The sequence below is a fragment of the Schistocerca piceifrons genome, chromosome 1, assembly GCF_021461385.2.
Source record: "Schistocerca piceifrons isolate TAMUIC-IGC-003096 chromosome 1, iqSchPice1.1, whole genome shotgun sequence".
Taxonomy (NCBI): domain Eukaryota; kingdom Metazoa; phylum Arthropoda; class Insecta; order Orthoptera; family Acrididae; genus Schistocerca; species Schistocerca piceifrons.
This window is the reverse complement of record NC_060138.1, coordinates 775,745,000-775,764,466: the sequence shown is the minus strand read 5'-3', so window position 1 is coordinate 775,764,466 and position 19,467 is coordinate 775,745,000. Positions and strand designations below refer to the sequence as shown.

Sequence of the window (19,467 nt, the reverse complement as noted above, 5' to 3'; positions counted from 1 at the left end):
GAAAGATTAAGGAAAGTCAAACCTATGTTTCTAGCATTTGTAGACTTAGAGAAACCTTTTGACAATGTTGACTGGAATACTCTCTTTCAAATTCTGAAGGTGGCAGGGGTAAAATGCAGGGAGCGAAAGGCTATTTACAATTTGTACAGAAAGCAGATGGCAGTCATACGAGTCGAGGGGTATGAAAGGGAAGCAGTGGTTGGGAAGGGAGTGAGACAGGGTAGTAGCCTATCCCCGATGCTATTCAATCTGTATATTGAGCAAGCAGAAAAGGAAACAAATGAGGTTCGCCGATGACATTGTAATTCTGTCAGAGACAGCAAAGGACTTGGAAGAGCAGTTGAATGGAATGGACAGTGTCTTGAAAGGAGGGTATAAGATGAACATCAACAAAAGCAAAACGAGGATAATGGAATGTAGTCGAATTAAGTCGGGTGATGCTGAGGGAATTAGATTAGGAAATGACACACTTAAAGTAGTAAAGGAGTTTTGCTATTTGGGGAGCAAAATAACTGATGATGGTCGAAGTAGAGAGGATATAAAATGTACACTGGCAATGGCAAGGAAAGCGTTTGTGAAGAAGAGAAATTTGTTAACATCGAGTATTGATTTAGTGTCAGGAAGTCGTTTCTGAAAGAATTTGTAGGGAGTGTAGCCATGTATTGGAGTGAAACATGGACGATAAATAGTTTAGACAAGAAGAGATTAGAAGCTTTCAAAATGTTGTGCTACAGAAGAATGCTGAAGATTAGATGGGTAGATCACATAACCAATGAGAAGGTATTGAATAGGATTGGGGAGAAGAGGAGTTTGTGGCACAACTTGACTAGAAGAAGGGATCGGTTGGTAGGACATTTTCTGAGGCATCAAGGGATCACCAATTTAGTACTGGAGGGCAGCATGGAGGGTAAAAATCGTAGAGGGAGACACTAAGCAGATTCAGAAGGATGTAGGCTGCAGTAGGTACTGGGAGATGATGAAGCTTGCATAGGATAGAGTAGCATGGAGAGTTGCATTAAACCAGTCTCAGGACTGAAGACCACAACAACAACAGGGGAACAGTTCATGATGAGAGGAAGCCTCCCTGGTACAAAGTCAATGTGTAGGATTTCGTAAGGAAAAAGACTACTGTATAATAGGTGTAAAAGAAAGCACAAGCTTATAGACAGAGAGATGCTGAATGAAAAGCATTTGCCTCTCAATACAGCAATGTATGAAACCTTCAATGACTAGCATAACAAGATATTATTGACGGATCTCTCAAAATTTCAAAGAAATTCTTGTCATATGTAAAGCCTGTTAAGAGATTCCAAAGTTAAGTGTCCAGGCACTCATGGGTGAGAAAGAAACTGCAACTCAGTATAACAAAACCATAAGTGGAACTGGTGAATTCCATTCTCAAACATTCGTTTACAGGACAATATCCAGGAGTATTGCCCCAATTTAATTTTCACATCACTGCACGGATGAGTGATATACACTATGTAATCAAAAGTATCTGGACACCTGGCTGAAAATGACTGATAAGCTCATGGTGCCCTCCAGCAGTAATGCTGGAATTCAATATGGTGTTCAATCAGGTACTGGAACGTTTCTTGGGGAATGGCATCCCATTCTTCGTGGGGTGCTGCACTGAGGAGAGGTATCAATGTCGGTCGGTGAGGCCTGGCACGAAGTCGGCGTTCCAAAACATCCCAAAGGTGTTGAATAGGATTCATGTCAGGACTCTGTGCGGGCTGGTCGATTACAGGGATGTTATTGTCATGTAACCACTCCACCACAGACCATGCATTATGAACAGGTGCTTGATCGTTTTGAAAGATGTAATCACCATCCCCGAATTGCTTTTCGACAGTGGGAAGCAAGAAGGTGCTTAAAACATCAATGTAGGCCTGTGCTGTGATAGTGCCACACTTAACAACAAAGGGTGCAAGCCCCCTCCATGAAAGACACGACCGCACCATAACACCACCACCTCCGGATTTTACTGTTGGTACTACAAACGCTGGCATATGACATTCACTGGGCATTCACCATACCCACAACCTGCCAACGGATCGCCACATTGTGTACCATGATTCGTCAGTCCACACAACTTTTTCACTGTTCAATCGTCCAATGTTTACACTCCTTACACAACGCGAGGTGTCATTTGGCATTTACCGACCGGCATGATAAGTGGCTTATGAGCAGCCGCTCGACCATGAAATCCAAGTTTTCCTTACCAACCACCTAACTGTCATAGTACTTGTAGTGGATCCTCATGCAGTTTGGAATTCTTGTGCAATGATCAGGACAGATGTCTGCTTATTACACATTACAACCATCTTCAATGGTCAGCGGTCTCTGTCAGTCAACAGATGTGGTTGGCCTGTACGCTTTTGTGCTGTACATGTCCCTTCACGTTTCCACTTCACTATCACATCAGAAACAGTTGACCTAGCGATGTTTAGGATTGTGGAAATCTCACGTACAGACATATGACACAAGTGACACCCAATCACCTGACCATGTTCGAAGTCTGTGAATTCCGCAGAGTGCCCCATTCTGCTCTCTCACGAGGTCTAATAACTACTGAGGTCACTGATATGGACTACCTGGCAGTAGGTGGCAGCACAATGCCCCTAATATGAAAAACATATGTTTTTGTGGGTGTCCAGTCACTTTCGATCACATAGTGTAGGTATTAGTGTCAGTGGTGTAAAACAAACTGAAATCCCTAAAACTGAAAAGGGTTCCAGTACCTGAAGGATTCCCTATCAGATTCTATACCAAATTTGCCGCTGAGTTACCCGCTATTTTAACCACGATACACTACAGATCCCACAAACAAAGGAAAACTATGCCCAGTAGTTGGAAGAAACCATAAATCACACACTTCTACAAGAAAGGTAGCAGAAGTGATCCACAAAGTTACTGCCCAATATCCTTGATGTCCATCTGTTGTAGAATCTTAGAACATGTTCTGAGCACAAACATAATGAGGTATCTCGAACAGAATGATCTCACTGCCAAACAACTGGAGTTCCAGAAACATCAATCGTGTGAAACTCAAGTCGCACTTTTCTCACATGGTATCCTGAAAGTCATGTGTCAAGGCAGCTAGGTAGATGCTGTACTTCTTGACTTCCAAAAAGCATTTCACCCTGTACCACACCTACACTTATAATCAAAAGTTTGGCTGTATGGGTTATTAAGCAAAATTTGTGACTCGACTGAGGTTTACTTATTAGGGAGGATGCAGCATTTTATCTTGGATGGAGATTCACTGTCAGATTTATAAGTAACTTCAGTTGTGCCCCATGTAGACCCCTGCTGTTCATGATGAATGTTAATGACAAATACATATATACTCCATAAGCCTTCACACAGCTCATGGCAGATTGTATCTTGTACCACTACTAGATGTTCCCTTTCCTGTTCCTCTTGCAAATGAAGAAACTGCAAAAAAGTGGGAATTTAAGGAGATGGGACCTGCATAAACTGAAAGAACCAGAGGTTGTACAGAGTTTCAGGGAGAGCATAAGGGAACAATTGACAGGAATGGGGGAAAGAAATACAGTAGAAGAAGAATGGGTAGCTTTGAGGAATGAAATAGTGAAGGCAGCAGAGGATCAAGTAGGTAAAAAGACGTGGGCTAGTAGAAATCCTTGGGTAACAGAAAAGATAGTGAATTTAACTGATGAAAGGAGAAAATACAAAAATGCAGCTAGTGAAGCAGGCAAAAAGGAATACAAACGTCTCAAAAATGAGATCGACAGGAAGTGCAAAATGGCTGAGCAGGGATGGCTAGAGGACAAATGTAAGGATGTAGAGGCTTATCTCACCAGGGGTAAGATAGATACTGCCTACAGGAAAATTAAAGAGACCTTTGGAGAAAAGAGAATCACTTGCACGAATATCAAGAGCCCAGATGGAAACCCAGTTCTAAGCAAAGAAGGGAAAGTAGAAAGGTGAAAGGAGTCTATAGAGGCTCTATATAGGAGTGATGTTCTTGAGGACAAAATTATGGAAATGGAAGAGGATGTAGATGAAGATGAAATGGGAGATATGATACTGCGTGAAGAGTTTGACAGAGCACTGAAAGACCTGAGTAGAAACAAGGCCCCGGGAGTAGACAACATTCCATTAGAACTACTGACAGCCTTGGGAGAGCCAGTCCTGACAAAACTCTACCATCTGGTGAGCACGATGTATGAGATAGGCGAAATTCCCTCAGACTTCAAGAAGAATATAATAATTCCAATCCCGAAGAAAGCAGGTGTTGACAGATGTGAAAATTACCGAACTATCAGTTTAATAAGTCACAGCTGCAAAATACTAACGCAAATTCTTTATAGACAAATGGAAAAATTGGTAGAAGCCGACCTTGGGGAAGATCAGTTTGGATTCCGTAGAAATGTTGGAACTCGTGAGGCAATACTGACCCTACGACTAATCTTAGAAGAAAGATTAAGGAAAGTCAAACCTATGTTTCTAGCATTTGTAGACTTAGAGAAAGCTTTTGACAATGTTGACTGAATTACTCTGTTTCAAATTCTGAAGGTGGCAGGGGTAAAATACAGGGAGCGATAGGCTATTTACAATTTGTACAGAAAGCAGATGGCAGTCATACGAGTCGAGGGGTATGAAAGGGAAGCAGTGGTTGGGAAGGGAATGAGACAGGGTTGTAGCCTAATCCCGGTGCTATTCAATCTGTATATTGAACAAGCAATAAAGAAAACAAGAGAAAAGTTCGGAGTAGGTATTAAAATCCATGGAGAAGAAATAAAAACTTTGAGGTTCACCGAAGACATTGTAATACTGTCAGAGACAGCAAAGGACTTGGAAGAGCAGTTGAATGGAATGGACAGTGTCTTGAAAGGAGGGTATAAGATGAACATCAACCAAAGTAAAACGAGGATAATGGAATGTAGTCGAATTAAGTCGGGTGATGCTGAGGGAATTAGATTAGGAAATGAGACACTCAAAGTAGTAAAGGAGTTTTGCTATTTGGGGAGCAAAATAACTGATGATGGTCGAAGTAGAGAGGATATAAAATGTACACTGGCAATGGCAAGGAAAGCTTTACTTAAGAAGAAAAATTTGTTAACATCGAGTATAGATTTAATTGTCAGGAAGTCGTTTCTGAAAGTATTTGTATGGAGTGTAGCCATGTATGGAAGTGAAACGTGGATGATAAATAGTTTAGACAAGAAGAGAGTAGGAGCTTTCAAAATGTGGTGCTACAGAAGAATGCTGAAGATTAGATGGGTAGATCACATAACTAATGAGGAGGTATTGAATAGAATTGGGGAGAAGAGAAGCTTGTGGCACAACTTGACTAGAAGAAAGGATCGGTTGGTAGGACATGTTCTGAGGAATCGAGGGATCACCAATATAGTATTGGAGGGCAGCGTGGAGGGTAAAAATCGTAAAGGGAGACCAAGAGATGAATACACTAAGCAGATTCAGAAGGATGTAGGCTGCAGTAGGTACTGGGAGATGAAGAAGCTTGCACAGGATAGAGTAGCATGGAGAGCTGCAGCAAACCAGTGTCAGGACTGAAGACAACAACAACAACAACATTGTTTCATAGCTGTTTGTCTTCTGATGCATAGTGTGAAATAACTGAAAATTAGCGAATACTAGACCAGAGATGATGTTCTAAATGCTCCAATCCTTGGTGAACATTTATCAGGAGACTATTTTTTGTTACTTGTGACAACGTTACATTTCAATGACAACTCTGCCAATACTGAAGGAGACAGATTACTCAAAATTAGGAACATTGTCAATAAAGTCTGTACAGCTTTGTGTTATGTATTTAATACACATTAGAAATTCCGAATTCATGTTTGTTATCATTCAAAGGATTCTTATCTTTCAGACAATTCATTCCATCGAAACAGAGTAGATTCAGAATAAAAACATTTGTGTTATTTGATTGTAAGACTGGCTGTGTCTTAGATTTCCTTGTTTATACAAGGACATCAACAGAAACAGAGTTCCACAATTTGGGGAAAACTGGTGATGTAGTGGCTACTTGTATAAAGTCCTACTTAGAATTGACATACCCTCTACCTCGATAATTGGTACTCAAGCCCACACTTATTTTCCTTGCTGCGTACTCATGGTTCAAACACACCTTTTTTTCATATAGTTCAATAATTGTCACCTTGTACCATCGTGCCGAGGAAAAACAAACTGCTTGTGGAGGTGGACATAGTCCCCAAGGGTATATCCATATTTGTGTTTATATGTTTATCCATTACCGAACTATCAGTTTAATAAGTCACAGCTGCAAAATACTAACGCTAATTCTTTACAGACGAATGGAAAAACTGGTAGAAGCCGACCTCGGGGAAGATCAGTTTGGATTCCGTAGAAATGTTGGAACACGTGAGGCAATACTGACCTTACGACTTATCTTAGAAGAAAGATTAAGAAACGGCAAACCTACGTTTCTAGCATTTGTAGACTTAGAGAAAGCTTTTGACAATGTTGAATGGAATACTCTCTTTCAAATTCTGAAGGTGGCAGGGGTAAAATACAGGGAGCGAAAGGCTATTTACAATTTGTACAGAAAGCAGATGGCAGTTATAAGAGTCGAGGGGCATGAAAGGGAAGCAGTGGTTGGGAAAGGAGTGAGACAGGGTTGTAGCCTCTCCCCGATGTTATTCAATCTGTATATTGAGCAAGCAGTAAAGGAAACAAAAGAAAAATTCGGAGTAGGTATTAAAATTCATGGAGAAGAAGTAAAAACTTTGAGGTTCGCTGATGACATTGTAATTCTGTCAGAGACAGCAAAGGACTTGGAAGAGCAGTTGAACGGAATGGACAGTGTCTTGAAAGGAGGATATAAGATGAACATCAACAAAAGCAAAACGGGGATAATGGAATGTAGTCAAATTAAGTCGGGTGATGCTGAAGGAATTAGATTAGGAAATGAGACACTTAAAGTAGTAAAGGAGTTTTGCTATTTAGGGAGTAAAATAACCGATGATGGTCGAAGTAGAGAGGATATAAAATGTAGACTGGCAATGGCAAGGAAAGCGTTTCTCAAGAAGAGAAATTTGTTAACATCGAGTATAGATTTAAGTGTCAGGAAGTCGTTTCTGAAAGTATTTGTATGGAGTGTAGCCACGTATGGAAGTGAAACATGGACGATAAGTAGTTTGGACAAGAAGAGAATAGAAGCTTTCGAAATGTGGTGCTACAGAAGAATGCTGAAGATTAGGTGGGTAGATCACGTAACTAATGAGGAGGTATTGAATAGGATTGGGGAGAAGAGAAGTTTGTGGCACAACTTGACTAGAAGAAGGCATCGGTTGGTAGGACATGTTTTGAGGGATCAAGGGATCACAAATTTAGCATTGGAGGGCAGTGTGGAGGGTAAAAATCGTAGAGGGAGACCAAGAGATGAATACACTAAGCAGATTCAGAAGGATGTAGGTTGCAGTAGGTACTGGGAGATGAAGAAGCTTGCACAGGATAGAGTAGCATGGAGAACCGCATCAAACCAGTCTCAGGACTGAAGACAACAACAACAACAACAACAACAACAACAACATGTTTATCCATTGCGAAGATCATGTGGGGAATGCCAAGAAAACTTTCCCCCTGCCATTATACTCTCCTCTGGCCTGGACCCTTCTGAAGATTGTTTCAGGGTGTTTACTTTCAGACATTTCACCCTTTACGCACCAATGGCCATGTGTCTGATGGAACACAAAAAAATGATTAATTAATTAATTAATGCCACATAATCGCCAATAATGGCAGTCATATCAAACATGTCAAAACCTACATCCGAATATCTGCAGTGATGTTTACATGTTGAATAAAGTGTGTGCACACCGTAGTTTACAACAGTAGATGAAACTCTGCTATCGACATTTTACGATGTGTTAGTGACCTGTTTGGGACATGAGCATTTGTTATAAACTACGGTGTGCACACACACTTTATTCAACATGTAAACATCACTACAGATATTCGAATTTAGGTTCTGAGATGTTTGATATGACTGCCATTATTGGTAATGATGTGGCACAGACGAATAGAGAAATTCTGCACGACTCGCTGAAGTGTCAGAACATCGATGCTGTCAATGACCACCTGAATGGCTGTTTTCAGCTCAGCAATGGTTTTGGGGTTACTGCTGTACACTTTGTCTTTAATATAGCCCCACAAAAAGGAGTCGCACGTGTTCAGATCCGGAGAATATGGCTCCAATCAAGGCCCACGCCAGTGGCCTCTGTATATCCCAGAGCCAGAATGCAGTACCCAAAGTGCTCCTCCAGGACATCAAATACTTTCATGCTTCGATGGGGTTGAGCACCATATTGCATGAACCACATCTTGTCAGAATCAGGTAACTTTGGATAATGACGACGAAATCATCTTCCAATATCTTCACGTACCATTCGGTAGTCACCATGCCAACAAGGAATATTGCACCAATTATTCCATGACTGGAAATTGCACACCATAGTCACCTGTTGAGGATGAAGAGACTAATCGTGAACTGTGTATTATCAGTCCCCCAAAGTGCCAATTTTGTTTATTAACAAACTCATCCAAATGAAAGAGGGCTTCGTCACTAACCCAAATGCGCATGTACATACTAACTCCCATTATGCCCCACGGCCAACCGTGCAGTTTGAATGTCCTAACACAAACTGTTCAGAAGTCATGATGATTTTATTTAATATAGTTCAATAACTTTCACCCTGGATCTACCACCAGGACAACACATGTCAAACAGCTAGTAGTGTACAAGCATTGCTCAAAGAGCACCAGGATGAGTTTGCCATATTCCCCTGGCTACAAAACTCCCCACATTTAAACCCAACTGAGAATCTGTGGAATAAACTCGATTGGGCTGTTTATGTCATGGATCTTCAACGAAGACACTGGAGTTGGCTTGACTCCACACCCCTGTCAGTATCTTCCAGAATCTCATCAACTCCTTTGCTGTACATCTCGCAGCAGTCCGCACTGTGAGAGGTGGTTATTCAGACTTTTGACAGGTGGTCACATTAGTGTATATCCCAAGTACAAATTATCTAAGTAGTTATTATCTGCACCACATTATTACTGGTACCTTCGTTATCATCTTTCAACATATCCACTCATAACATTTTGTTCTCTGTAATAGGTGGCTTGTGAAAACGGGCAAAGCCAGAAACTACATTGCCAATAAATAAATAAATAGTACCTTTGGTGTAAACAATTAAAAATGTCTTTTCTTCAATATCCGAGAGCTGCAGGAAGCAAAATACTGAAAACCATTAGAAACAGTAGTAGGTCACATGGCCAAGTATGGTTAAGGAAATCGGCAGCAATCCTGCTGATGCTACCTGCCATTTGAATGTATCAGCAGTCACTTGTAATGCCTTATGGTAAAGGCACATAGTCAAATGTTCCTTATTGCTTCTGATTTAATGTTAAGGTTTCTCAATAGCTGCTGAAACAACTAAAAATATTTAACCAAACACAGACGATCAGTGTAGAGTTCAAGAGATTCTATGGAATCAAAGGTCTTCCCAGGCACTTCTTTTCAAATCTGTGAAAGCCAAAGAAATTTGGGAGTGATTTCTGCCCCAGATTGAAAGAATTAACTTACATGACCAGCCTATAGCTCACCTTGAGACTGAACAAAACCAAATTTGAGTTACATCCATTCATAATCAATGAAATATGTATGGAATTTATTGTATTTAGGAGCTGATGCCTTTAACTAGATCTTAAAATGCCTCAATTTGCTGTCACTCATAGGATATGTGCCTTTTTTTATAGGAAGAATATCAACTAAACGGCTTCCATTTTTCTTGCTGGCCTGTTACAGAAACTTACATTTCCATTACCAGCATTGTACTACAAAAGAAAATTTATTACATCAACAATAAAAGGTAAAGACTATACTTTTTAAGGTAATTTTCTTTCTATTGCAAAATAAGGATATGAGTTTCACATTATGCCAAGTCCTAAAATAAGTTGTACCACTGACTCATCAAGATGTTACATTCCAGATTTTGAACTAATCATGGTTAAAATATTCAAATTCAAATTTAAATGTGACGAGTTAAAAATTTTAACTGTATCAGGATTTACCGCCAATGAAAACTATTTTAGGACTTGTTATAGTACGAGAGTTAAAATATTCAAATACTTGAAATAATATATTTGTAAGCTTATTTTATGATATAAGGAAAATGAATAAAAAAACAATGTGTGTGTATCTTTTACTTTACATTACTGGCATAACTTTAGTTATCATTGTGCAGTGCTGGTAATGGAAATATAAGTTCCAAAGCAAGTCTGCAAATAAAGTTCAAAGAAAAAATGCAGCTGTTATGTGGATATTTTTCCCCTGTAAAATGGATCACACAGCTCAGACCAAACTCAAGTATCCAACATGTGAAAATGCATCAAGATATGTGTCACTTAAAAGAATATCATAAAAACACCAACATTACTCCTATGATCGAGAGTGGAAGCAAAGCAGCATCCAAAATTAGGAACAATACATCAACCTAAATGACTAGTTTATAACTGTAACATCCAGTACTCACATAGTACATGCACTGTCAACAAAAGAAAACAGAAATGTACTTCATGCAATAAAATATTTGATTGATTTTAATTCTTACCATCAGTCCAAGATCCTGATTTGCCTTTGATGTGAGTGTTAGAGGATTCCCTGGAAAATTCAACTTTCTTCTTCATGAATTTCCCAGAATATGTATGACCACTGAAATCCATCCTCCTGCTAGGCATTTCCCTCACTCTTCTGTTTGTAATAGTGTCTGTATCATCATTTGAGTTCCTTCCACTATTAACAGCCTGGTCCATTTGTTTCACAACACCAGAATCAACTTGCTCACCACATTTTGTCATATTGTGGAAGCCCTGATATTCATTGGGAACAATCTTATCTCCCACATTGTTCATTGAGGAGGTAGCAATACCAAATGGTTGCTGCAACTTACTTCTGTTATCTTCTGTGTAACATTCTGTTTGATTCTTGCTATTTTTTTCATCAATTTCAAGTATGTTGGTGAAATGTCTTGAAGTAACTCGCATTGAACCATGAGAGGGTGGCTGGTATGGTTTATCCAGTATTTGACATAATACTTCATTTTCTTTATTGCTGGACTGCACTGTCAGTCTGCCTTCACTGCTTACCGGTAGGGTTACATCGGTTCTATTACTTGCACCTGATGTATTTGTAGGGTTCGTGCTGGGTAAATGGTTCAACGATTCACTCATACTTATTAAAGTAGTATGACTAGCTAGGATATTTGCACTTGCAATACTGTTTCTCTCATCAGTTGAAACATTCTGTGTTGGTGGGTGGTTTGCATTCTCTGAATGCTGCATCATTAAGTTTTGAACACCATATTCTGAGTCTGGCACTGAGCCAATATTATCCCTAAGCATAGAAGCACACATTGATGATTCTTCTGTGGCATATTGTTTAGGAACTTCATTTCCTTTTACACATATATTTCTACTTGTAACGTGTCCTCTCTGATCAGCTGAATTAGTTAGCAGTGTCTCGTGATCTGCACTGCTTGATGGCTGCATCATTATGTTTCGAACACTATATCCTAAGTCAGGTACGGAACAAATATTATCACCTACAACGGATAATTTTTTAGATACTGACATTTTCTCTACTTCTTCTTTCTCAAGAGATTTTTTGCCTTCTGTGCATACATCACGTGCAGCAGGTAGCATTTCATCATTCACCTCTTTCCATCTGCCATTGGAATTTACAGTTCCATTATAACTTTGAGAGTCAGGTACTGAAAATTTACTGCAATTTCTATCATCAGACTGCTTTCTGCTATCAGAAAATATGGAAGACGGTCTATCACAACTGTATGACACAGGCACTGAAGAGTGATAAGAAGGTCTACCAAGTTTTAATTTTTGCTCTATTTCAGACTGTTTTTTCTCCATTTCCAAAAGTAGTTTATCAACATCAGACAATGTTAACCTTTTCGTATCATAAACAATAGAATTCACATCAGGGTGGAATAATGAAGAAGGCTTGTTCATACTGTCAAATTCTATAAAGCTGCTACCCTTTTTATTACTGTTTATATTGTTCTTTTCCAGTTTACTTTTAAGGTCATTGTTTGCCATGAGATCAGATGTAATCTCATGTTCTCGTGAAACTGCTCTTTTACTTTCAAGGAATTCATCAATTTCACTCAAGAAACTCAAGTCTTGATAAGACATTGTTCTTTGGTCATCTGGTTCTGAGAATAGAGGGTAACTATCACTGCTGTCAGATAACACAGTCCGAGCTGAATCATTTTTTGGTAAATTGTCTGCAAGTGATGTGCTGCTCTTTATTCTGTCGTCAGGAATTCTATTTCCTGCACATGAACGAATATTATCTCGTCCATGAATTGAGTTGGTGTAAGAGTGTCCTAAAATATCAGGTATTAGCTGAAGCCTCTGGTGATGGGTGCTTGGAGTAGTAGGGAGCGACTGGGGCTTCTGCTTCCAAGATGTACGCAGTGCACTTCTGTTACAATCTAAACTGGTTCCAAATCTATAACCTGTTGATGTCATTGAATAGAAACTAAGAGCCACATCACCGTGCTTTATATCTGCAGAGTCGACGGCCACTGAGCAGTCAAGACTTCTGCCATTTGAAACTAGATTTTCCTTACTTTCAATTGTACACACTCTGGACTCAAGCTGATTAACATGATTAACCAGGTCTTGCACAATGTGACGACTGATGTCAGAGTCTCTTCTGATAACCGAAAATTCTGAGTCTTCAGAATCAGATGAGCGCACATTAAAAAAATCTGGAGGAATAATCAAAAGGAGATCAGTATCATCAGTGTCACTCATATCTTTTGCCGTGGATGCCTGCAATCATATTCCATGAAAAATAAAAACACTGCATTCTTCTCACTGATTAAGTTGAGAACTATTAAGCTGTAGTTCGTATTCCTCCCAATTATGTTTATAACCATGCCATACAAGAAGCACACCTGAAAAATAATTATATTCTGTAATTAGCAATGTTACCAAACTAAACACAAGCAATAAAAGTGTTATAGTATTGTCATATCGTGTATGGAATGCGAATGGTCATCAGCCACCTCTAGGATAAAAGACATACTGGCTGACAGGTACATAATACCTAGTGATGTCTAATAATATTTTGAAATTCTTGTACTTTTTCACAGCAGGTAGTCCAAACATACAGGAAATTCTAAGTCCACTTTACTAGTGATGAGTGTGCTGATACGGGAAGCGGAAGATGGAGAGAACACAGAAGTCAAGGGAAGAAAGTTGGTCAAATAGTGTGCATATTCAAGACAGGGGCAGGACACAGTATCAGAGATTAATGGACTTTCCTTCGGGTAACTGATGGTGGCAGGGTGGAGGGACAGGGGAGTAACAGGGAAAAGGAAATAACTGAAAGGAGAAGGAAGGAGAGCAGAGAAAAGGAAGAAACAGGAATTAAGTGATGGGCAATCAAACCTAAAGAGAAGAAACAAACCACATAAGATAGCATTAAGCAAATATCAATGCACACTTCCAGTTTTTATAACATGTAACTACTGATATTGAAATGTCTATGCAGAAAGGTAAAAAATGAGAAAACATATACAACAATAAGTGTATTTGTGACGTAGCATATATGCAATGCACATTATAATAAAATGGTATCAATCTCTCAAAAATAATAAGTACAACAACAGGAGTTACACATAAATTTAAAAACCACTAACTAGTAATCAAAATAGCACTTAGCAGAAAGAAACAGGGGAAAGGTTTAAGGCCATGTCTCATTACATTAAGCGGTATTTGCAAATAAGTGCCATAATTCACTTTTCAACTGAACTATAGGTTGGTTCACAAGTCGTATGAATATACCAGAATCATGCACAACACAGAAGAGCTGTTTGTCATTAATGACCTCAATGTGAATCAGATTGTAATCTCCTCCGTGAGTAAGAAACCACATTTTCCAAACCTAATTTTGGAGTTAACACAGATTCTTTTTTCTTCTTAAACCAGATATGCTTTTTTAAAAAAACCATTTGCTTGTACTCTCGAAATCCGTTGTGAAATTTTGGTTTCTCTAATGCTTCATTCATTGTTATTCATGAAATTCATTAAATACAAAATGGAAGCACTATGAATTCTTAGCAGTGACCTCCATCTAATCAGGTGTTGAAGTACAGCTGTCTGAGTGTGCTGTGTGTCCTATTTGGTAGCTGTCATGCTGAAGTTAGGCAAGAAAAAAGTGTTAACAGAACAAAAAAAGACAATACTTTCCAATTCTGTACCCAAACAGATTTATTACACTGGAAGTTTCAGATTTCTGGAGAACAAACTGAACTTGTTCAAAACTGTTAAGAAAAAGGGTGACAGCTCTATTTATAATCCCAAAACTTACATGTAATCTGCACATAGGCAAGCTGATAATAAAGTAAAATTTGTTTTATTTTCACTTATGCTTTACTTATTCATTCCATTTTTGCGTAAAACCACCTCATGAGATGCAGCAGAAATCATTAAATTAGCGGCATCCGGCGAGCCGTGAGGACGCACAGCAGAGCAGCAGCAGCAGCACTTGTGTGGTAAACTGTAAATTAATTTAGTCTTTGTTTTCTTCTGCAAAGAAGTCAACTGTACGTGTGTATTTTACTGTGTAGACAAGTGGTTAGAAAATTAATCATAGTTTTTGTTTTTGCGTAAGCCTTGTGAATATCCTTGTGCAGGGCGGCTTCCTAGTGTGAATTTTCCATGTAGAGAAATTTATTTCTGTTTAATAGTGTTACTTTATTCTCCTTCAGTATATTTTCAAACACAGTAGTGCCATTGGAGACCTTATATCTATTTTATGCACAGTACGATATGGCTAGGGACTGTGCTTCTTGTGAGTGGACACAAGGAGAGTTGGCTGTTGTCTGTAAACATCCGGAAGCTGCATTGGCTACCGTCAGCAAGCTTCTAGCTAATGCTCGAAGTTGTGACATCGGGGCACCAGTGACGAGACCTTTGGTGCCACTGGAATCCCTGGTGACACAGATGTCGCTGCAGCTTCCGATACACATCTGACTGGTCCATCCTCACTCCAGAGTGGGTGGCAGACAGTGGTGGGTTCGCATATCACTGGGCTGAAGGCGAAAGAGGTAGCAGGCCGCACAGCTGCCTCCCTACATCTCAGCAACAGGTATGAGGTGCTTCCCAGTGTTGATGATAACTCCAAACCAGCACGGGACGCCTCTCCCCGTTGGGCCAGTGGTCGATTTACCTGCCGAGTCCGGACAAGTACAAAGGGTTGGTATGCTAGTCATTGGGAGCTCCAACATTAAGCGGCTGATGGAGCCCCTCTGGGAGATAGCAGGCAAGGCGGGAAAGAATTCCAGTGTGCATTCAGTATGCTTGACAGGAGGTCTCATCCATGAGCGCACTGGGTGCAAACAGCTGCATGTAGTGGCACATGTCAGCACAAGTGACGCCTGCCACTTGGGTTCTGAGGCCATCCTCATCTCCTTTCAACAGCTGGATGATTCGGTGAAGGCAACTAGCAATGCACGCGGGGTGCACGACAAGCTGTCTATTTGTAGCATTGCACCCCGAGCTGATCGCGGTCCTCTGGTTTGGAGCAGACTGTAAGGTCTAAACCAGAGGCAAAGCGGTTCTGTGATGGTATTGGATGCAAATTTCTTGACCTCCACTATAGGGTGCAGAATTTTACTGTTCCCCTTAATAGGTCAGGTGTGCACTACACGCAGGAAGCAGCTACTAGGGTAACAGAATATGTGTGGAGTGCACATGGGGTCTTTTTTAGGTTAGAGGACCCCTCCCTCGGGAAAGACGATTTGCCTGTTAAATCAGCCACAGAAACCTCAGAGAATCTTGGTCCCCACAGACCAGAGATAGAAAAGATTAATATGATGTTAGTAAACTGCAGGAGCATCCAAGGAAAGGTCCCAGAATTAGTATCACTTACAGAAGGTTATAATGCACAGATAGTATTGGGAACAGACAGCTGGTTGAAGCCAGACGTCAATGACATTGAAATCCTAAGTTCGGACTGGAATGTTTATCGTAACGGTAGGTTAGCCGCCAATGGCGGCGGCGTGTTTATTGCAGTAAAAAATTCGTTAAAATCAAGCTAGGTTATCAAAGATTCTGAATGTTAATTAATCTGGGTGAAATTGAGCATCAAAGAATGGTCAAAAATGGTGATTGGATGCCTTTCAGACCACCTGGGTCAGGATCTGTAGTTGTAGAGTGCTTCAGAATATAATTAGTAATGTCCACCTCTGAAGTGCAGTAGTAGTATTACCGTATACCACGCAAGGAGGACCGGGTTCGATTCCTGGAAGGAGACTGGGTGTTGTGTGTCCATCATCATTGACATGCAAGTTGCCGAAGTGGTGTCACCTAAAAAGACTTGTAATATGGTGGCCGAACCCCGAAGGGGATTCCTGGCCAATAAATGCCATACGATCATTTCGTCATTAGTAATTTTCCTGATCATGCCATTACAATAGGGGGTGACTTCAATTTGCCAGGTATAGGTTGGGAGTGTTATGCCATCAAAACTGGTGCCAGAAACAGGGAATCATGTGGCATTGTTTTGGATGTCTTGTCCGAAAATTACATTGAGCACATAGACAGAGAACCAACATGCAAGGGTAATGTCTTAGACCTCCTGGCAACAAACAGACCTGAACTTATCAAATCAGTAAATGTAGAGGAAGTACCATCCAGGACTGGAGCAACTGAATTGCGTTCTCCGCCAGGGCTTCGATTACCTCTCGTCGTGCCCTGAAATGAGAAATGTCCTACCCACTATCCTTCCCACCCCTCCTACCGTGGTATTCCACCGTACATCGAACTTACATAATACACTCATCCATCCTTACACAATCCCTGCTCCCAATCCCTTACCTCATGGCTCATACCCCTGTAACGGACCCAGATGCAAGACCTGTCCCATACATCCTCCTACCACCACCTACTCCAGTTCGGTCACTAACATTACCTATCACATCAAAGGCAGGGCTACCTCTAAAACCAGTCATGTGATCTACAAGCTGAGCTGCAACCACTGTGCTGCATTCTACGTGGGCATGACAACCAACAAGCTGTCTGTCCGCATGAACAGCCACTGACAAACTGTGGCCAAAAAACAAGTGGACCACCCTGTAGCTGAACACGCTGCCAAACATGATACCCCTAATCTAAGTGACTGCATCACAGCCTGTGCCACATGGATCCTTCCCACCAACACCAGCTTTTCTGAACTGCGCAGGTGGGATCTTTCCCTGCAATACATCCTATGTTCCCGTAAACCTCCTGGCCTGAACCCTCGTTAGTCACTGTCCTCACCCATCCAACCCCCTCCCTGTTCCCATTTCAGCACTACAAAGCCATCATTTCACCGCCACACCCAGTGTTTTATTTTTACTTCTTTCCTTTCTGCTACTTACCCCCTCCCCCCTTCGCACCTTCTCTCCTACCCTCCCTCTAAACTGTAACACTTCAGTGTCTGCCACTCCCACCATACTATCCCTCCCCCTCCCCACCCCAGCCTCCTCCTTACCCCCACCCAGTCGCCACTCCCATCATGCACTGGTGCTGCTGCTCGCGGTGTAGTTTCAGCTATCTGAGACTGCAGATGTGTGTGCAAGTTGCACTTGTGTGTGTGTGTGTGTGTGTGTGTGTGTGTGTGTGTGTGTGTGTGTGTGTGTGTGTGCGCGTGCGCGCACACGCGCTCGCACAACGCTCCAGTCACTTGGTGTTGTAAGAAACCGTTTCTGGTTGCACTCTCTACTACTGAGGCAGAATACATATCTGCTGCTCAATGTTGTTAAGAGACGAAGGTTTTGAAGACTTTCATAGAATAATTGCTGAATAAAAACATTAAAATGACACTTTGTGTGGATAACAAAAGTTATAGCAATGATAAAAGCAAGCCAAATGTCAAGAAGAAACAAGCACATTGATGTGAAGTAGCATTTCATCAGTGATGAACTGAATCTTGGCTGGTTCAAATACAATACCATTAAACTTTTTGACCAACTTGCTGTTTTTCTAACAAAACATCACAGTACTGCTTTTAAAAGACAGAAAGAAAAGTTGATTATTAATTGAATGTAAAATCTTTTATTTGTTTAAAAGATACATTTTCAGAGAGATTGTTACAAATTTTTGTGAGATTAAAAAAATATATATTGTTTTGTTTCAGGGAGTATGTTGAGATTTAAAGAAAGAAAACATAGTAAGCAAAAGTAATACACCTGTGTTACTGCATGGCTGTGGTTGGTACATACTGCAGGCAGTATGAGTGGGTTGCTACTTAAAATAAATGAAGTCTGTCGTTTCCTGTAGCCTTGTTTTCTAACACGTAATTTTTAACAAAAAGACAATTGTCAGACTTTACAAGTTATCTTGGCAATGAATACATAGATTAGCATACAAATCGCTATAACAAAGTTAATACATGCACTGTGTAGTTCAGGTATTTTTCCAGAATACCTGAAGCATGAAATAGTTGTTTCCTTACTAAAAAAAGGTAACTCTGCAAGTATAGAAAACTACAATCCAGTTTCACTACAGTCAGCATTCTTAAAAACAAATGAATCAATCATGAGAGCTAGATTAATGAGTTACATGAATAAATTAAAACTTTTAACTAAGCATGAATAAATTAAAAATTTTAACGAAGCAAAGATTGATTTCCAAAACGGGAGAAGTAAATCACTGGCTGTTACGCAGTTAACAAAAGTGGTACTTGAAGCTCTTGACAAGGATAACTGTGTTACAGACATATTCTTAGACTTGTCCAAGGCTTTTGACAGCATTCACCACAAAATACTACTAAACAAGGTAGAAGTATTAGATTTAAGAGGAATATCAAGTGAGTGGTTCCAGGCTTAACTGGAAAATAGGGTGCAAAGGTTGAGTGTATTTATATCTGCTTATGATAAATCTTTAGCAAAACAATTGTCAGACAAGAAACACACTAACTTAGGTGTGCTTCAGGATACTGCATTGGGGCCAATTCTTTTCTTAACCCTTAACTCACAAGGTGTGGTCTCTCAGACTGCATGAAAATTTTTGAACTCACTCTCCATGACCAGTTCTAGAAGAATGCTACCATACACCCCTACCTTCCTTATATCGCAAGTCCTATAACGTCTTGTCATCGGTTGCACGATCCCCTTCTTTGTTTGCTGATGACGCGTGTTGTTGACACATGTTGTGGTCTCCTAGACAGCACCTCATGAATTACATACCTGTTTTCTTCCATATAGTACAAAATGTTCACAGAAACATGTCAGTTTTAATTATGCTAAGCCTGATGAAATTGTTAATCAGTGGATGGATGAAGATGACAGTGATACAGATCAAGAAGTAGATGAAATGGATGATTTCACAATATCCAGTGGTCACAGTTATGATAGCGAACAGGATGGTGGT

General features: G+C 40.3%; 1 protein-coding gene across 5 annotated transcripts in view; it reads right to left on the bottom strand.

Moving 5' to 3' along the window:
- The window catches only part of LOC124712558 (dentin sialophosphoprotein), a 231,005-nt gene that overhangs the window by 191,156 nt on the left and 20,382 nt on the right, over nucleotides 1–19,467 (bottom strand). For all 5 annotated transcript variants that reach the window (XR_007005602.1, XM_047242880.1, XM_047242873.1 and 2 more), the window contains exon 3: nucleotides 10,638–13,004. Coding sequence is in view for 4 of the 5 variants with exons in the window: in XM_047242880.1 (XP_047098836.1) it covers nucleotides 10,638–12,861 (2,224 nt within the window). In the remaining variant the exon portion in view is untranslated. The remainder of the gene's footprint in view (nucleotides 1–10,637; nucleotides 13,005–19,467) is intronic.